Source organism: Ursus americanus, chromosome 2 (genome assembly GCF_024610735.1).
Source record: "Ursus americanus isolate L20-20 chromosome 2, mUrsAme1.1.p, whole genome shotgun sequence".
NCBI classification, from domain to species: domain Eukaryota; kingdom Metazoa; phylum Chordata; class Mammalia; order Carnivora; family Ursidae; genus Ursus; species Ursus americanus.
The window spans coordinates 12551693-12571269 of NC_142128.1; the positions used below are offsets into that span (position 1 = coordinate 12551693).

The 19577-nt window shown below is 42.4% G+C and overlaps 1 protein-coding gene and 1 long non-coding RNA gene across 9 annotated transcripts in view; one reads left to right on the forward strand and one right to left on the reverse strand.

Moving 5' to 3' along the window:
- Positions 1 to 7511, reverse strand: part of LOC148110479 (uncharacterized) — a 29082-nt gene extending 21571 nt beyond the window's left edge. For 3 of the 5 annotated variants that reach the window (XR_015726985.1, XR_015726982.1, XR_015726984.1), the window contains exon 1: positions 7425 to 7490. This is a non-coding gene — a long non-coding RNA (uncharacterized LOC148110479). Of the gene's footprint in view, positions 1 to 4770; positions 7054 to 7424 lie in introns of those variants that run through there. The other 2 variants (XR_015726987.1, XR_015726983.1) reach the window with 2 other exon arrangements.
- AUTS2 (activator of transcription and developmental regulator AUTS2) overlaps positions 1 to 19577 on the forward strand; it is a 1104184-nt gene that overhangs the window by 261314 nt on the left and 823293 nt on the right. For all 4 annotated transcript variants that reach the window (XM_087868306.1, XM_045786143.2, XM_087868320.1 and 1 more), the window contains exon 2: positions 7345 to 7557. In XM_087868306.1, coding sequence (XP_087724432.1) covers positions 7345 to 7557 — 213 coding nt within the window. The remainder of the gene's footprint in view (positions 1 to 7344; positions 7558 to 19577) is intronic.

The window sequence follows — 19577 nt, forward strand, 5'->3', positions numbered from 1 at the left end:
TCTTTTCTTTTCTTCTCTCTCTCTCCCTCTTTTTTTTTTTTTGACTCCTCACCTCTGACAATGGCACCACACCTTTGACAAGTGTTTTAATTTCCTGAATTTGTCTGTACTTAGTCTCTTTTTTTTAAACCATTTTTCCTCTCTCCATGTGGATTCCCTTCTGTCCTGTGCATCATCATGTATTAAATATATTGCAAGAAGCTGCTTTAGTTTTTTTTTTTTTTTAACAGGTAGGAACAGTAAAAATGTATTTATGTTTTCTTTCTTTGCTTTTTGATTCAAGTGTTCATGAGAGGGGATGTGGCCAAACACCTAACCAGGGCACTTGAAAGAAAGCTACGAAAACTTGACCAAAGGTTAGCCTCCAAATAACTGAGAATTGACTGTTAGAAGTGCAGAAAAAAGCCACACCGTGAGCTCCACCTTGGCACTGAAAATGATGTGAAGTTGGCACTGCTCAGTCTGGCTGACGTTTTAGTGTCCACAGCTGAATTTTCCGCAGTGGAAACTTCATGGCCCTGTCACGGGCTAACACCAGACTTTCCACAGTGTGGCCATCCCTTTGTTTCAGGAATCTGAAAGATGAGTTCCTTTGGATGGATGCTGAATGCCATCCAGGTATTGGTGATGGTGAGGTGCCCGTTGTGCATGATGGCAGGGGTTGCCGTTTCTTTTTTAAACAGCCTTATTGAGGTGTGAACTGCATGGATTGAAAGTATAAGATTTGATAAGTTTTCACATATGTGTACACCCATGAAAACATTGTCATGATCAAGGCAGTGAACAGTTTCACCCCAAATGTTTCCTCATGTCTGTGTATAATCTCTTCCTGCCCCTTGAAGGGAACCACTGATCTACTTCCTATCACTACTGATTTGTTTGTTAGATTTTGTAAATAAATCATACAAAATACTCTTTTGTGACTCATTTCTCTAACTTAGCGTAATTATTTTGAGATTGAGTCAAGTCGTCATGTATCAGGAGGCTATTCTTTTTCATTGCTAGTATTCCATGGAATGGTTCATTCATCTGTGTTTTTTTTTTTTTTTAAGATTTTATTTATTTATTTGACAGAGAGGGAGACAGCCAGCGAGAGAGGGAACACAAGCAGGGGGAGTGGGAGAGGAAGAAGCAGGCTCCCAGCGGAGGAGCCTGACGTGGGGCTCGATCCCAGGACCCTGGGATCACGCCCTGAGCCGAAGGCAGATGCTTAATGACTGAGCCACCCAGGCGCCCCTTATTCATCTGTTGATGTGTATTTGAGTTGTTTCCAGTTTTAAGCTGTAACAAAGCTGATAGGAACATTCTTACACAGATCTTTTTGTGGAAATGTGCTTTCATTTTTGGGGGGAGAGATACGTAGGCACAGAATGGTTAGATCATATCGTGGGTCTACTTTGAACTTTTAAGGAAATGGCCAAACTGTTTTCCAAAGTGGCAGTACCATTTTTCATTCCCCCCATCAGTGTGTGAACATTCTTCCCCATCCCTGTCTGCAGCTGGTGTGGTGAGACTTTTCCGTGTTAGCCATTCTCCTAGGTAGATGGTGGCATCTCAGTGTGGGTTTAATTTGCATTTCTCTGGTGACTACTGATGTTAAGCATCTTTTCACCTATTACTTGCCACCCATATATCTTCTTTAGTTAACTGTTCAAATCTTTTTTTTTTTTTCCACTGTTTAAAACACTGGGTTCGTTGTTTTCTTTTTATGTAGTTTTGAGGGCTTTTAAAAGTATAACCTGGATACAAAACTTTTCTCAGCTATGTACACTTTGCAGATAGTTTTCCATTCTGTGACTTGTCTCTTCATTTTCTTAACAGTGTCTTTTGAAGAGCAGAAATTTTAATTTTTGATGAGGACTAATTTATCACTTTGTTCTTTTATGGATTGTGCTTTTGGCGTCATGTCTAAGAAATCTTTTCTAAACTACCAAGGTCACAAATGTTTTCTCCTCTTTTCTTCTGGGAGTTGTATAGTTCTGGGTTCTACGTTTAGGTTTATGATACATTTTTAGTTTTTCTAATTAGACTGAGATACAAATCAAAATTATTTTTCACGTATATATATACACTTTATCAATATTTGTTAAAAAGATGATTTCTTCACAGAATTGCTTTTGTGCTTTTGCTGAACACCAGTTGTCCATGTACATGTGGGTCTGTTTCTCTACTGTGTTTTGTTCCACTGATCTGCTTCTCTGTCTTCATGGCGATACTGGGCTGCAGTTGTAATGCAGTGTGAAAGGCGGCAGAAAGGAGCACCTTTGTGGCTCCTCACTTCACCCACTTTACTGTAACAGCTCATTGATTTGTCTCCTGTACCCCCACTAAACAGCCTGGGGTCAGGGATCCTTTCTTAGGTATTTCTAGCAGGTGGCAGAGTGTCTGGCACATAGTAGTGCCAGCAGTATTTTCAGTTTTGTTTTTCGAAGATGTGAACGTGAGGAATTAATTTTTTTTTTTTTTTGAATGCTGTAGTGGTTATTTTGTTTGTAAATTCCTACACACAGTCTCCTGTCCTTACTAAAAAGTTTAGGTTCTGAAGGTCCATTCATAAGTCCCATTTGTTCCAAAGTCCAGAATAGGGGCCGGTGTTAATATATCCACAGAGTTAAGTTTTAAAAGAGCTGTGTGTCTTGCTTCTTTCCTTATTTTTCACTTCTTACTATCTCTGTAAACGCTTTCACTTCTGCACTTCAGGGAAGAGATGGAATCAGTGTTGGTGAAACCATTCCAAAATAAGTACAAATGCCATAAAATACACCAACAAAGCACACGACAAGCTCAAATGACCGCACACGGCCATGAATGCCTTTTGATGGAGACGGGCAAAAGTGCTTTTTCTCATTTCTCCTGGCTTCTTTGTTATTTCCCTGCACGTCCCTGAGATCAAGTACCTTACAGAGGTTGTCACTTGCACCCCTCGCTCCCACGTGGATGTCCACAGGGGCACAGGCAGACACCCACGCTGTAGATGCTTTGTAAACGATGGGCTGCTCTCAGATTAGTTGGGTTGAGAAAATCAGATGGAGACTCTGTTTCTGAAACCTATTTCATGCAAGGCAGGCAAATTGTGCCTTCATTTTCTGTTGTCTCTGGCTTCATCTGCAATCAGCAGACGCAGCCCCGCTGCTGAGAGAGTGCTTCATCTGCAGTTCGTTGCTCTCCCCTGGTCTGCACGGCACTGAACCATCTCATTTTGAAATTCAGGAGTGGCAGAGGAAGCCTTTGGTGAGAGATGATAATTTGCGAGAAAGGGAAGTCAAGAGCAAGATCACCTATTTTGAAGAAGCCTGGGTGTTAAAGGAAATAGTCCGTCTTGGAGCCTCTCCGCATGTGTGCTGCTGTGACCCTGCTCTCCATCACCAGTGACCTAAAAATCACATAATTTCAACTATTCATGAAACCTCTTCCCATCTGTTATGCATGGCTTGTGCACTTACCCCCTCTATTGCCAGCAAATGTGTCTAAATCTTTTTACTTCACAGCCAGCCTTCTGTTGTTGGCGGGCTGGCTTTCTTGCTTTCTTGGTTGCTTCCCTGATTGTCAAATGAATGCCTTAAAACATTTTTCCCCCCAGATCTCTTCCTTATTCTTCTGCCCTCCCTGCTTTCCCCCCCAGTGCGTGTTTGCTAAATGCTTCCTTTGCCAAGTATGGGGCACAGTCACCTTATTTTCAAAAAGCACTGCAGGTAATTCTGATGGACATTAATTTTCTCTGGGAACCACTAGCACTTATCATGGTAGACAAATGAATTAGCTGGCCTTTGAAAACCGTTTTTCATTGATTATAAAAAATTATTTCGTAAACCACACAATTTCCTCCCCATATTATGGCAGTGCTCTGTAGACCACCCAAGTTTGTTTAAGGAAATTCTTAAATTAGTTGGTAGTTGTTGGTTGGTGGATAGATAAATGCACACATACCTGTGTGTGTAATCACGTGCACAACTCTCTAGAGTGTTATAAGGTGAGTAATTTATAATCAGTCTTTTTGTCTTTGATTCTTTTTGCATATAGTTCTTGTCATTTTCCCTCTAAGACAGTCAATGAGAAGTTCAATGATTACTTTATACATTGTAAGCAGCCAGTGAATGTGTACAGAGAGAATGAATAAACAGCAGCCTGGTTTATTCAAGAATTATACTAAAGTGTCCATGCCGCAATTTCAAAATAAAACTGTTATCTTTGAAAGAAAAAAGATAATTTCTAGTCTTTGAGACTATAAGCCTCTTCTATAATAAAAACCTTTTAAGGACCTTGATTTTTTTTCTTACCTCTTAAGTCACCACCTCTCCACACACTTTGATCCTTTCTCTCTTCCTCTCTCCTCTCCACCCAACACCCTCCAGAGTTGAAAATCTCAATATTAATTGGAGCTAAGATGATTGTATGGCTGCTGCTAAGACTTCTGCAGGTCGCTTACAAGCTAATGTCACGGCATGGGGTCCATTTGCTCTGTGTAGCTATTCTGTGGTGCGGTGAGAATGCCTTGATTAATATGCTACATGAAAATAAAATGGATTTGGAAAAAATTATACCATACTCTCATAAATATTAATTCACATTTGTATGGAATTGCACATAATTTTCAATATACTTTGGAGCACCTTCAGTATGAGAGGAGATTTGGTCTCCAAAGAGAATGGCATAATTTTTTTTTAAAGCACAGTTGATACATTATTAAGTATCATTTGTTTATTAATCCGATACTCTGCACGCATATATAATATGCCAGGCAGTAGGTGGGTTGTATGACAAAGAGAGGAGTTCTTTTTTTTTTTTTTTTTTTTTTTTACCCTGTGGAGTTTATATATTACTCTTAAAAGAAGTAGTACAATTAATCATAGTATACAGAAGCGGTCCACGATGGGACCACCTGGCTGCTTCTGCTAGCCTTGCCATCATTCCTGAGCGTCCTTTTGTGAGAGCTATTTTGGTTGTGCATGATGTTAAACACAGAATAGTCTGAGCTGAGCAATGTCTAACGTAGCTGACTGTGGTGGTGGACACTGGACAGAGGAATAAATATGATGGACATTTATTGAACATTTACCATGTGTTAGGCGTAGTGTACAAGGTTCTGAGACTGGAATCAGTGGCCTTGTGCACTCACTTCGATCTCCGCTTGTCCCCGAAATACTTGCCACCGCACATCCTCCTTGCCTCAGGAGAGCTGCCTCTCCAGCGGCAGAGGGTAAATCATCTGCCTTGATAGCAGCTAGAAGTTAGACCAGGAGCCACTCATTTGCCTGATGAGATTGTTATTTTGGATATCTTCTTGCTCCAGGGATAAGGCCTTTCGCCTCTTCTGGGGTTTTTGCTGTTTGCTGTGATCCTTGTTTCTGCAGTGCCTGCGAGGTCCCTTGGTTTCCAGTTTTCTACTTTGCTTCACTCTGTATTGGTGCCAGCCTGGGGAACTATCAAATCACTATTGTGGCTTAAAAGTTTGGGTACTTTAACTAGTTGCCTCGTTTATTTATTTATCTATCTACATACACACTACCTGTTATTTGCCTGACTCTGTATGTGAAGCATTGGGGTTACTGAGATGAACAATAACTTAGTCTGTGCCCTGATTCTTTTAAGGCTCATGCTGCCAGCTGCCTCAGGGTCTTGGCACAAGCTGTTCTCTGCTCAGACTTTCAGAACTAGGTCAAATGGCAGTTATCTCCTCAGCACCAGCCTACTCCTCTGGACTAGACCATTTCCCCCAATTTTAGCACCCTTTGCCTTTCCTTTAGAGCAGATAGTCCAGTTTGCAATGTTATATTTATGTGATTTGATTAATATTTGTCCCTAAATCTTAAGTTCCACGAGGTGGGGATTTTTTCCCTACACGATTATTTTGCCCGGCACCTATAGGACAGTGCTGAGTTTGTACTTGGTATATACTGGCTGCACAGAAGATACTTGTATAAGTGAAGGCTTGAGAACAACGCTTTGCATTGTAAGAGAGGTCTTTCTAAGTGGACAGCCCTGCTAAGAGTCCTTTAACTAGAAAAGAGAGGGGTGTGGAAGGTAGGGCTTTGAGGCCAAGGCAAAACAGATGTAAATGTCTTAAGGTCCCAAACTAATGGCAATGACTGATTTGGGGGTAAGACCTCAAGGAGCCGCATGTATGTCAAGTGGGTAGTGCTGGATATTGGGAGGCGATAGGATAGAGAACTACTTTGGAACTACTGGCTATCAAGGAGGAGCGGGGAAGAGGAGAGGGAGGATGGTAGAGAGAAAGAGAGAGAGGGTATTTTAAGGAGAAAATGGGTAAAAAAGGGAAAATTTTCTTTTAGTTTTTATTGTTTTCATGTGCATTCATTTAGGATCACAGAAACAAAATTTATTTATACGGGGGCGAGGCTCTCTGAAGGAGCATTTTCAGTGTCCAGGGGATCATATCCACTCATTTACAAATGACTGAGTGCCAAATCTTTTTAATTTCGGTGCTTCATGTGTACATTTCTCAGGGTTCAAAAGACACGCACGCATATCCTACCAGCGGTGTACTTCAGGTCTCCTAATGAATGATGTCTGTGTCAGGCTTTGGACCCAGGTCCTTTGGTATTTCTGTAGGTGCTGAGCTGCCTGCAGGCACAGAACTCGCTGGATCTTGTGGCCTGAAATGCCTGCCTGTAGTCTCTGCAGCTGCTGCTTCCTATTCCAGGACGTCCATTACATTTCTCCTGCCCTTCCCCCCGCACCCCCCCCCCCAGCCACACACAAAGCAATAAATGAAAAGTTGCTGTAGATCTTGGTGATAATATTGTTGTTACATTTTGCAAAGAACTGGGAATTAAGGATGCTCAGAGGAACTTGTGGTAAAAATATATAATGCATTAAGGAAACATTTTAATCATATGAATTGATAGTTTCTTGCTGGCTCACGTCCACCTGGCCCTGGTATGTTCAGGCTTTTGCCTCTTTTTTTTTTTTTTTTTTTTTTTTTTTAAATCATGCATGCACTTAGTACTCCTTTTCTGGAACATAATTGATGTACCAACTTGGAAAGTCAGTGTATTGAGCCTCCTTGGGGAATGTCATTTTGTGCCGCTGGACCTAGCAGAGAATCAAATTGAAAGCCACTAAGCAGTGAAATCACTTTTAATGGACAGATGCTTTGTGCTTTGTTGACTTTTCTGCCCAGCAAGAATAGAAAGGATATTTTTGTGGTAACATTAGGGATTCAGAAAAATTGAGAACCATGTTTCTTAGTTTTAGGTATTCTCCTACCCCGCCCTTCCTGCTTTCCCTTCTCCCTTCTTGTAACCCCATTTAGCCTGTATTTTGGGTGTGACCCCGGACACCTATATAACCATCACTTCCCTCTCCTTCTCTTCTTTTCTATAGAAAGATGTAGCACTTAAGCCTCAGGAACGTGTGGAGAAACGCCAGACCCCTCTGACCAAGAAGAAACGAGAAGCACTTACCAACGGCCTGTCCTTTCATTCCAAGAAGAGCAGACTCAGCCACCCACACCACTACAGCTCAGATCGAGAAAATGACCGCAATCTCTGCCAGCACCTCGGAAAGAGAAAGAAAATGCCGAAGGGACTCAGGCAGGTGAGGAAGCATGGGTTTGTCCTTCTCTGTGGCTGCGAAATCCCTTCCTCAGGTGCCTGCCTCTCCGTGGTTCTTCCTGCAGGTGGAGAAGACCTCCTTGGTGGGCTGCTGGAGGGTCGCCCTGCAGAGCTGTGTACTTGCTTCTAACAGAACATACCCAGCCCAACTCAGTCTTGTATTATGATTTGAAACTTCAGTGTCGGTTCCTTTTTATCAGATGTGCTGTGTGTCACAAACCTTGGTGCTGGTGCTGCTGGCGTGTGGGGCCGACTGACTGGACTCTTGATGCAGGTCAGGGTAGACTGGCTTGTAGGGCAGAAATCTTCGTCACTGGGAGAAATGGAACGGGCAGGTGTGATCGCGTTCACTGTGGATCTCAGGGTTCTGAGGTGCTAAAAATGGTTGTCTGCAAGCAGGTGGTGCCTTGCATAAGATTTATATTTATATTTCACCAGTGGTGAAGAAATGAATTTGCCTTTCAGTTCTTCGTTGTTCTCTGTAGTCAGTAATTCAAGACTGTCTTTGCGATCTGCTGATTGTATGAAAGTCTGGTAGTAGGGCTTACTGGTCTGTTAATAATTAGGTTTCAGTGATCCACAAGAAAATACAGCTCTTGGCATTTGGGAGCCTTTCTGCCTGTGGAAATCCCCACATGAGATAGATTAATAATGAGAAACGAAGCTGTTTATAGCAATTTTTTTCTGCTCAAATCCAGAGGCTTTAGTGCCTGCTGAGTTACCTGTGTCCTGGGTGTGTTTTGTTTGTTTTTGGCGGGACCACTGGGTGGGAATGACTATCACTTGAAGGAAGCAGAGGAAGAGAGTGTGGTTCACAGAGCAGGTGCTGCTAATTAGAAGTTGAACAGGTAATTTCCAGGTTACAGATGTTGCTGTGCAGAGGGAGAAATCTGGGATCATACAAAACAGTGGTTCCAGAAATTCACAGATCATTAGTAATCCTATCATGAGCATTATTAAACACAAATTCTGGCCCCTCCTTAGGACCTAATGAACCAGAATCTCTAGGGGCAAGCCACAGAACTCTGTGATCTTAGATTTTCTTTCTTTCTTTCTCTCTTTTCCTCCCTCCCTCCCTTCCTTCCTTCCTTCCTTCCTTCCTTGAGAGAGAGAAAGCACAAGCAGGGGGAGCGAAAGAGGGAGAAGCAGGCTCCCTGCTGAGCAGGGAGCCCAATGCGGAACTCGATCCCAGGACCCTGGGATCATGACCTGAGCCGAAGGCAGATGCTTAACTGACTGAGCCACCCAGGCGTCCCATGTGGTCTAAGATTTTCTACTTGATAATGGCCAGGCCAGGTTGGAAATCATTCTTATAAAGCGTCAAAGGTGTATTTGTGGTGATGATTTTTAGTGAAAAAATTGGAAGGACCCAAAACCTCAGTATGAGCTAGCCTCTAATAAGATATGGAGTGTTAGTTCAACGTGATGAGTAATGGGGGATATATTCCCAGGAAGGCATCTAGAGTGATGGATGTCAGCATGGATACAGAAGGATCTCAGGGAAGTGTCCCCACATCTGACACACAGGACTGGTTTTCTGAAGGTACTTTTATGTCCTGAAAGGAAATGCCAGATTGGAGTTCTAATAGTAATCATTAACATTTGTCTAATGCATACCATGTTACAGTCATTAACAAGGGAGTTTATATCATCTGTAATTTTCACAGTCATCCTGGGTAGTAGGTAATATGATGTTGACTTTCCAGATGGGGAAACTTGAGGTCAGACAGTTAAAGTGACTTGTCTCAGGCCACTTAGCAATGAGGTACAGAGCCAGGATTTAGACCCCGGTGTCTTTGTATTGCTCTATTTTCCCTGTATATTCTGCCGCCCTTGTTTGAGATAAGGATTGGGCATGAAGAGAAAGAGAACTCCAGGTCATAGGTTGCAGGTGTCTCCAAGTATTTCTAGGAACTATGTGAGTAGTTTGGTCATAGGGGGTGACTTTGGTTATAGATATGACCAATGAAGCATAGAAAGAAACAGGATAAACTACCAGGTGCCTGGTAGCTCTCTGTTCAGAGAGCAGAGAAAGAGCTGGACAGTTTGAAAGCAGCCACATTTGTATGAAGATTTCTTTCTTTTCTTTTTCTTTTCTTCTTTCTTTTCTTTTCTTTCTTTCTTTTTTTAACAAAAAAACCTGTTTCGGGAAAGAGAGTGGAGTGAGGGAGGAAGGGCTAGGTTCTATAAAGGGTGATGTTCCTGTGGTATTTGTGGCTCCCAACCCATGCCTCTCTGCATGAGATCCGTGAGAAAGGTAATTATTACCCATGGAGAGAGGTTGCAGTGTAACCATCATCTCTCCCCCAGGCCCTCCCTCCCAACAGGGTAGGAGGAAGGCTTCCTACCCTTTCAGGCAAGAAACCAATTTAATTCTGAGTCTACACTAAAGTGTGGTTCCTCATCCTTGACTCTCTTACTCCCAGACCTGGTCTGACTTTTCCATTCTCTGTCCTCAAAATTATTCTTTCTACCTTGTCCTCTCGTGATCATAAAGGAAGGCGAGGACTTGTAGGTCTCAAATTCAAGTAGTTTTTGGTCCTAATGGTTAACCTTCTGCTACAAATGGTATTTGAAATCAAAGCTATCCTTAGTTTAGGCAAAATATTTGAAAAGCAATTTTTTTGACTCACTCCTCATGAATCATGGAGAAGGAAAGAATGAGTTGTACCTTTTTGGTGTATGTGAGAGTTTTCAAAACAAGTGGTGTTTTTCTTATCTTCAGTGTTGATGCCAAAATATACTCCCCAAATCAAGTGTTATTTTTCTAGTAGGAAGGGAAGCAGAAGATGATAACTGAAATAAAGCTCTACTACTTTTCATCCGTAGTCTTCCTAGAATCACATGTACTGATTTGAAACCCTGAGCAAATCACTGTCCATTGCTGCCCATCTGGAAAATGAGGGGTTTGGTCTAGGTGATTTCTCGGGCTCCTCTCTCTGAGTTTCAATGGTTCTTTAAATTTATGACCAACACAGAGATTACATAGCGTTTTCAAGCTCTGTGAAGGAAGACTGCTGTAGGCCTAAGCATAATTTTGGTTTGGATTCTGTAATTGATAGTTTCTGTGAAGACATTTAAAGGAGAGAAGTGTGAGGGAAAGGCATGGCTACATGTGTGTTGCCTGGACGAGTGCCATCTGTTGTGTGATCATTGGTAAAAGGGGACACACAAGTGTTGGAGGGCCACAGTGGGTGTTCAGAAGCTTGTGCTAACAGTATTGGGCGTTGCTTTCCAGTCATGCCAGATACCTGAACACATCACAACTACTGTTTCCCTTATCTTTGCTCGTAGGAGACAAAGTAGCTGAATCTGACCAGCTTAGCTGGGAGGGGGCCTTGAGATGAGAGTGTCCTTGAGGAGAATTTCTATTAATGGATTTTTGCTTAGTGCCTCTTATTGAGGGAGGTATAATCGGAAGAACTAGAGGAAAGAGGGCCGTAGGAGGTGAAAATGTAGTCTTTATTTTTGACTCGGTGAGAGTGGATTAGGTTTGCATCTTATTAGGAAATGGTACTTCCTGGGCAGGCACCTTAATACACAGCTTTCCTGTAATTATGGGAAGATGTTACTCCTTCGTGGAGAGGAAATAATATGATTTTTTTTTTTTTTCTGAGAATCCGTTGAAGGCAACTAATCTTTTTACTGTGAGAGTACAATTATATACTTTTATAAGAGAGATGTGTAGTTCTAAAACCAAGTTGCCTTTTCTTTCTTTTGCCTGATGATCAAAAAACCTCAGTTCTCCTGGTGTTTTCTCATACTGGGAAAAGAAGGCTTTTAAACTGGCACTTAACCACCCCAGTGGAACTCATTTGTTGGATTATGTTTTTAAGTATAAATATATCCTGACTTAGAAGATGCTGAGCTGGCAGCTGTCTTTTAAAATGGTTGCACTTTTTTATATGGCAAGTTTGAACATTCTCCTTAATTTCCAAAGGGGGTTTTAAAAATGAAGAAAGGAACAAGTTAACTTTTATGAAAGAATGCCTGTCTTTCTGACCCCCCAGGCTTCTTGTATTTGTCTTACACAGAACTATTTGCTCATGCTGTGAGCATTCAGACATGATGTTTAGAAAGTTTTAGCTTGTACTAATAAGGATGTGGTAGGGCCACCCCCCCCCCCCACCTGTCTCTACTTAGACTCGGGGGTGGGAAACCAAAACAGAGGCTGTGCAGGCCGACCCTGTCAGGAGCCTTATTCTCTAACTGCAAGACTAAGTCTTGGTGCAGCTTCAGAAGGACACAATGACATGACACGCTGCCAAACCTTGGAGCCACCAGAGGACTTCCTCAGAAGCATTTTGGGAAAACTTAACCCTTCCTAGGGCATTGAGTTTTCTTTCATTATGTCTCACTTCTAGACCATGGGAGAAGATTTAAAATTTTACTACTTCATAGTTGAAAAGACAGCCAGAGGGGTTTTAAAAATCGAGAAGGAAGGAGGAAAACTTGAGAGAGTTTAGAGAACTCTCAGATTCGGCTGGGCATAGGTGCTTCTAAACCTCCATGTAGTCCATCAGCCGGTCTTTTCCTCTCTCTAGTAGGAACCGAAGCAGAGGAAATAAGCTTCAGTGAAGTACGAGCGATTCTTAGGCCATATGAACTCTTCCAACAAGCAGATACCAGGATTGGTCATCAAAATCAATCCCAGAGCCTTCCTCCTAACTGAATTTTCATTTCCAAAACTCCATTGATGGGGTGCCTGGGTGGCTCAGTCGTTAAGCGTCTGCCTTCAGCTCAGGGCGTGATCCCGGCGTTCTTGGATCCAGCCCTTTATCGGGCTCCTCCCCTGGGAGCCTGCTTCTTCCTCTCCCACTCCCCCTGCTTGTGTTCCCTCTCTCACTGGCTGTCTCTCTGTCAAATAAATAAATAAAATCTTTAAAAACAAACAAACAAGAAAAACAAACAAAACTCCATTGAGCTAGGGGCTGGATTTCTCCGAGAAAGAGGCAACCTACTGACATTGCTTCGAGGAGGATCCCATTTGAGAGGGAAATAAAGTAGTTTGGGAATATTTCAGGAGCCCAGCAGGTAGACTCCTTGCTTATGAGAATGGCTTTTATGTGGTTTAGAAATCTTTATTCAAGTTGATGTGGGATGAGGACTGCTTATAAGGAATGGAAATTTGTTCCTCTCCCTGAAAATCTGCTACAGTGGAATCAGACTTGGTGGAGGGTTTGTAGCTGACATTGTGGATACCGAAAATGTATCCTGATGTCTAGGAGGAAGAGGGATTGATCCCAGTGCCAAGTCTTTAAAGTTAGAGCTATTGTTAGAGCTCTTGGGGGTTGTATCTGCCTTGTGTATTGCCATTGCGTGTTGGCCTTATTTGGAATATAAGTGGTTGTATTGGTGGAACAGAAGGGCCCAGGTGACCAAGCCACCAGCTGTGCTTCCAGCCATTATGCTGAAGCGGTCTATCTGCTCTGGCTCATTCCGGGTGAGAGCATTTACTACCAGAAGCTGATCCTTTATTTCAGTGTGACTGACTCTGGTTGTCTGAGGACTTGTCTGTGACATTGTTGCTAGTAGAAATTAACTTGCAAAGGAGGATTTATAATGGGCAACTTTGATTAAACAGATCCAGTTCAAGCCATATTTCTGAAGACCAGCTAATTAGTTTCCGGTAAAAAAAAAAAAAAAAATCTAGGCTGAAGTCACACAGGTATTTATCCAGCTTGACTCTAGAGCCTACAGATTTCTGGAAATCAGAGCAGTTGAAACACTAATGCAATTAGGGATTATACTTTAGTAATGAACAGACACATGAACTTTGCTGGGTGCTCTTTCATAAATACATTTTTTATCATGGTTAAATAACCGAAAGGTACATTGAATTCGTGTCAAGAAATTGACCTGCAGTTAAATCGTTTTTACTTCCTACTTCAGAATTTCAAGTTTAGTGTGTTGGTTGAGATTTCATTTGCTTTTTTCAAAAATTGTGTTTTCACGTGAAGGTTACAAACAAAAATCCTCTATTTTTCCTTCTGATGAATTTAAGTTGTACATCATTTTTTCCCCTTTGCCTAAAACTACAGAAATAGAAATAGAAATAAAACCAGATGATAAAAGAACTGGGAGGAGAAAGATTGGCTTAATAACCGCTCTTGGAATTTTGATTAGCTCAAAATAAGGATAAAATAATGGATTTTACCATCTAGTTTTGAGGAACTCACAATCCAGGCTTGTCTCTGTTCCAAATTATTTGTGTATTTATTATATTGGAGGTATGTGTTTGGTGCTGGGAAACGTGGGACTAATATAAAAACAAGTTACATGAAGTGTTTTTTTTTTGTTTGTTTGTTTTGTTTTTTTAACTTGGGCATTTGGAGGCAATGACAGTTTCTTTCTTGAGTTTTAGAATTTCTGTTTTGTGTCTCCTGACTCCTTAGCTTGTCTGGGATATAGTCCATCAGCCCTGGATGTTGGTAGGAGTGATAATAAGCATCACTTGGCCTCCGTGAGACAGCTGTTTGGAGTGATGCGGCCAGTAATAAATCTTATCCCTAGTGACATATATGTTTTTAATTAAAATTTAGCAAAACTCGACTAGAAGAGGACATAGCACATTGACTACCACCTCATAAAACAAAACCTACAGAGAGAAAATAGGCTGAACTGGAAAAGGAACTGCCATTAAAAAAATGGACAATAACTCCGCTTGAGTGATCCTGAGACCCTATAGAAACTGCTCTGCTTAAAAACAAAAACAAAAAAAAAGTGGCATTCACTAAATCCCAAGTATATGTTATATGTATATGTGTGTGGAACTTTATCAAGGGCCATTTAAATCGTATATATTGTTAGGGGAGTCAGAAGGACAAAGCGAGAGACAGGATTCTCAGCTCTGTCCACCATAAATCCCTGCGGTACGGGTGGCAGAGGGCCGAGGGAGCGTGTTTTCCCTTCACACTACACTTTTGACAGTTGAAGGGGGTTGACAGAACTCCCTTTCTGTATTTAAAACTGCATTTTGTGCTAATTTAATTTAAAGTCCTCCCCTCTTCTGATGATACGATGTTATCTGTATGCGGCCAGATCTTAGCTGCAGAACGTGAAACAAGCCCCCATGTGTTCTGCTTTCTAATCTCTGCTCGCAGCACTCCCATCTCCACACAAGCCTGCACATGACAGGTAACGAGTGGGAGGTGGGAGCGAGTGGGTGGCTGTGTGGTTTGCAGTGGTGGTGGTGGGGAGCTGAGCAGATGGCTGTGATAGCCACGTGTTGCGAGATTCCCGTGGGAGTTGATGGTGGTGACAGGCGACTCACAATGTGCTATTTACAGTTTGGGTTTGCAGTCTTTCAGTGACATCTGAATGCTCTTTAGCAACTGCTTTCATTACTGCCTTTCGAGGAGCTGCTAATTGAAAATGAAATTGTGGGTGGGCTTTAAGGCAGGCACAGGCAACTCTCTGTGGTAAATGTTGCTTGAGAACTGTCGGATGTCTTGATGCCCAATTTGTAATTCTTTTTCCAAGGAGGAGAAGCCAAAGGTGCATTTGAAGATTCGGTATGTGCTCATAGGCAGAGCTGACTGTCTCCTCCTGCCCAGAGTGCCAAATGTGCACTCACTGGGCTGGAAACCAAGCCATCTGCCCATGGCTCACCTTTGTATGGTTCTTGTTAAATGTGTATGACTGTGTGAGGTTCTTATTTTAAGTCTGTTAACATCTTGTATTCTCTGTTAGTTTTTTGTAGGACATCATCCTTTTTCCTCTGCTGTTCATACAGTTACTATGCAGGAGAAAATAGATGATCTGATCTCTTGAACTTTGAGGTATTATATTCAAGGTCTTGCATATAACCTTTCTTCCTAGAAGACTTTTCCTGCGATACTGTTCTGTGGAGGGTAATTGGGGCCCTAGGCGCAACGAGGGAAGCAGAAAGAGGTGGACTTGATTGGACTTTGGCGGTGGGTGATGTTCTTGATCCTCTTACGGCTGCCTCCAGCTGTGGCATTGTCATTTGTACCTCATCTTCAGAGCTGTTAGCTGAAGCATCAGTAGCATTTCTGAAATGGTAGCTTTCGTAAGTGTTGACATGTCGAATTGTTTTATTGCCCATTCTGAAAATAGCTTTGCACAGAGAAATCTTGTGAACAAGGAATGACCTCCCTCTTGGAAGTACTGTTACCTCTCTTTTTAATTAAATACGAAGATAGATACAATATTACCATTCTTTTAGCTTTCCCTTGAATATTTTCAGGGAATACTGTCGGAGACAAAACCATGCTAAATTCTGTGCTCTGTTTGAGTAGGACTGATATTTGCTTTTGGAGAGTCCCGGAGGCTCGGGCTGAGGGGACCTTGATGACATACCCCTGGCTGTACTTAACCCTCAGTCCCATTAGACCTGCTTTACCACAGGAACCCAACTGTTTTAATGCACTTGAGTTACTGCCGGGTCCTAATGAGGTTTAAAAGAACCTATTTTGGTATTCTAAATGAATTCTAGAGCATTGCCTATTGATGCAAGCGTCGATCATTTTATGCCCAGCAGATAGAACAAAGTCCTTGCAGGAGCTCTGGGTCTTTTCACACGTAGGGGTGTGTGTGCATCCTCACACCAGTACTCAAACACACAAGGAGTGGAAACCAAACTCGCTCACAAACACAGACAAGTCCTGTCGGGGCCTGCCTGGTGTCTTTCAGGAACCCTGCCTTGTGACCTGCTGAAACACTCCCTGTGTCCCTGGGTCACGGCTCTGCAGAAATTGCCACTTCTCCCTTGGTCTGCCTCCACAGACGCTGTTGTGGGGGGTCACTCCGTGATCTCTGCACCTGCATTTGTTCAGGAAGCGTTTGTGTCATGTGTCTTGAAATCATGTAATACAAACCTGGACAGGTCCTAATTGCTGGTGATGGTTCTGAGTGACTGAGATTGGCTGTAATTAGATTGAGAGGCAATTAGCTGTATTTTCTAGATAGGGAACATAGGGAATAATGTTTCTCAGAGGGTGGTCTTTGGACCACCTGTGTTGGAGCAACTCCTGGGCTTTCGTTAACAGGCATGTTCCCAGGCATCACCTCTGACTTGTGGAGCCAGGGTCCCTTGGGTGGGGGCCAGAATGTGACACCACTTTCCTTAGGGGACGCCAGTGCAGGTGCTGCGAGAGTCATACTTTTGAATGAACTGAATGGTACTATTTTTTATTTTTAGGAAAAGGGAAAAGGGAACAGTACGGTATTTGCAAAACTTGTAACAAATCTTAAAAATTTTTAAATCACGCTTTGTGTGAAAATAATTTTATCAGTACTAGGACCATATTCACATTCTGTGTATTTATTGAGTTTTTTCCCCAAACTGGCAAAAATAAATGTTTTTCCTAAATGCCATAGACATTATATTACAAAAAATAATGTTTTCAAAATGGTTGCTTTTTACCAGGAGCTTATTAGAATATAGCTTTGGAAGAACACTTAATGTTGTATTCTTCTCTCCTTAAATCTTCCAGTTCTCTCAAATAACACAGCTTTTTATGCATATGGTAACAGGAGGTTTTTATTCATCCTACTCATTTCTTTCTTCCTTCAGGAGAGCACCATAATGGTGTTGAGCTCTTAAGGTTTGTAAGTTCTGTGAATCCCCCATATTACAAAAATTGGTGGTATTCAGTGTCAGTATTGGAGGCAGGTGTGAATGAAATCCGAAAATACTGGCTATGTATTGTTGGTGGGAGCTAAAGATCATTAACTGTTTTCTTCATTACCAAGAAAGCTTCGCTTTAATAAAATGTTCTACTTGAATTACTGGTTTGGGTTCCACAGATTCAAAGGGAAATATTTTCCTTCCTAAAACCAAACAGAATGAAAGCCCTCAGAAGAATTTTTGTTTAAGTAGCAAAACCTACACTTATGATTTAACAGTTGCCTGAGGTGTGTCAGAGTGGGTAGCCTTCGTTTTGAATGCATCCTGTGAGCCCAGGAAAGCTGTTCCCTGGAGAGGCGTGCAGAATGATCTGCACAGTCACTGAGGAAGCGATCACACTGTATGAATAAGACTGTCAATAATGACTTTTGATTAAAAAAAAAAATACTGTCATCTGTTTTCCCTAACTGAGAAGTAAAGAGGATGATGCAAAAAGCCCCCGCCTCTCAGGTGAACATAGAAAGCTGAGTGATGGGCCGGCCTGGCATGCATTGCTTGAAGGTCAGATGGTACTTTTTGAAAGTTAAGCAGAGCTGGTACGAAGTTTCAGTTCTACAAGTAGAGTTCTTCCGAGAGATGTCCTGTACAACATAGAGACTGCAGGTGTCAAACTTCTTAAAATCTATTTTCTGATTAAAAGGTGGTATAATTAAAAAAAAAAAAAAGCAAAGCAGCCCACTTGCATAGTTTATCATCACCTGCCTCTTCCCTCCGCATATGACAACTCTAAATCTGTATTTGTCGCATGAACAGGGTAGGGGGGAGGATGGGCAGAGGCATGGAGGGGTGCGGTTGTGTCGTGTGTGGGAACGGCATAGGGAGTATTTGCCCACTGCTCCCTTGCTCCTGCAGGCTGGGTGAGGAGACGCACCGATAGATTGGAATATCGGAAGGGATCGGAATATCGGAAGGGAAGGATGTGGACTTGAAATATCGTTTGCCCAGTGATTCTGACCCCGCTCTTCTCCACCTCCTCTTCCAGCTGGACAGTCCCTATTTCTCCTTCCCTTCTTGCCTTTGAGCCCGCCTTCAGGCTAGACTCCCAGCTCTTTGGTTTGCCTCTCAGTCTCTTCCATACAGTGTCTCGAGCTTGCTTCCCGACCCAGCCAGAGTTGCACGGGAAACCACTTAAGTTTGCTTTCAAAGTTGTTACAGATGCCCTTTCCACCTGCTTCTCTGCTCCCTTGACTGTGGTGGCCCTTTTCACTCAACATTTATACTTATCATCTTATCTGGGTTCTTAGAGTAGCTCAGTGGTGTTTCACTCATTGACATTGTACTCTCTTATTAAAGGAATTTCAGGGACCATCCAGAGGCAACTAAATGAAACATAAACCCATTAGTGCAGGAGGAAATGTTCGGTCCAGCACAGCTTTCCAGCGGCCTTTCCTACTCCCTGCTCTCCACCAACAGCGCGCTGTAGCTGTGGTTGCTGTTAGCTGTACCAGGCCCGTGCTTTCTCCACACTGTTCCCCTGATTTGGAATGGCCTTCTTCAGTAGTCACGTTTGTCTCTCAGCAACCACTTCAGATCTGCTTCTTTCTTGAAGCTTTTATGATCTTTTCCTTCGGAATTAAATGCATTTTCCTTAAAACTCCCATGATCTTTTGTTTATAACTGGGGTGACCCCAGAATTTATCACCTAATGTAGGACGTTTCTGAGAGTGAAAGAGGGCACTATTAATAATTACCTTGGAACAATAAGCATGAATCAGGACTTCCTGGAAAACTGGGTTATATGGTCACTCTATTTATAATTCACTTTTGACCTTTCTCATTTTGTACCGTTTTAGAGTTGGCCGTGTACAGCCCTTCTCCTCACGTAACGCTTCAAAATGCCTGAGGACGTTGCTCTGTTACACTGCGAGGGGTCCAGGCTTGTGTTGCACGTAGGAGAGTAAAACTCTTGAAACCCTCTGCTGTTGCTTCTTTGAAAAACTGAGATGTGTTTCTCGTGTTTCCCCTTTTTCATTCTTGAAACCCTTCGATGTGTTCTCCGTACCGTAGCCAGTGTGATCCTTTAAAAATATGCAGTTTGATCGTATTATTCCCAGATGTAAGTCTTCTTAATGGCTTCTCGGTGTATTCAAGTTAAAATTCAGACTCCTGTGAGCTAGAGTGCTTGGCTGTGCACCTCCGCTCCTGCAGTCCACCTCCTGTTACCTCTGTCACTCACTGGCTTCTGCCCTCTGACCTTCCTTCATTTCCTCCAACACACCAAGTTCTTTCCCACCTTGGTTACCTTACACATGCTGTTCCCTCCACCTGAAGACATCTTCCTTCTGCTCTTTGCATCATGGGCTTTTTCTCATGTTTGGGGCCTGAGCTGAAATGTCATCTGCTCAGAGGGG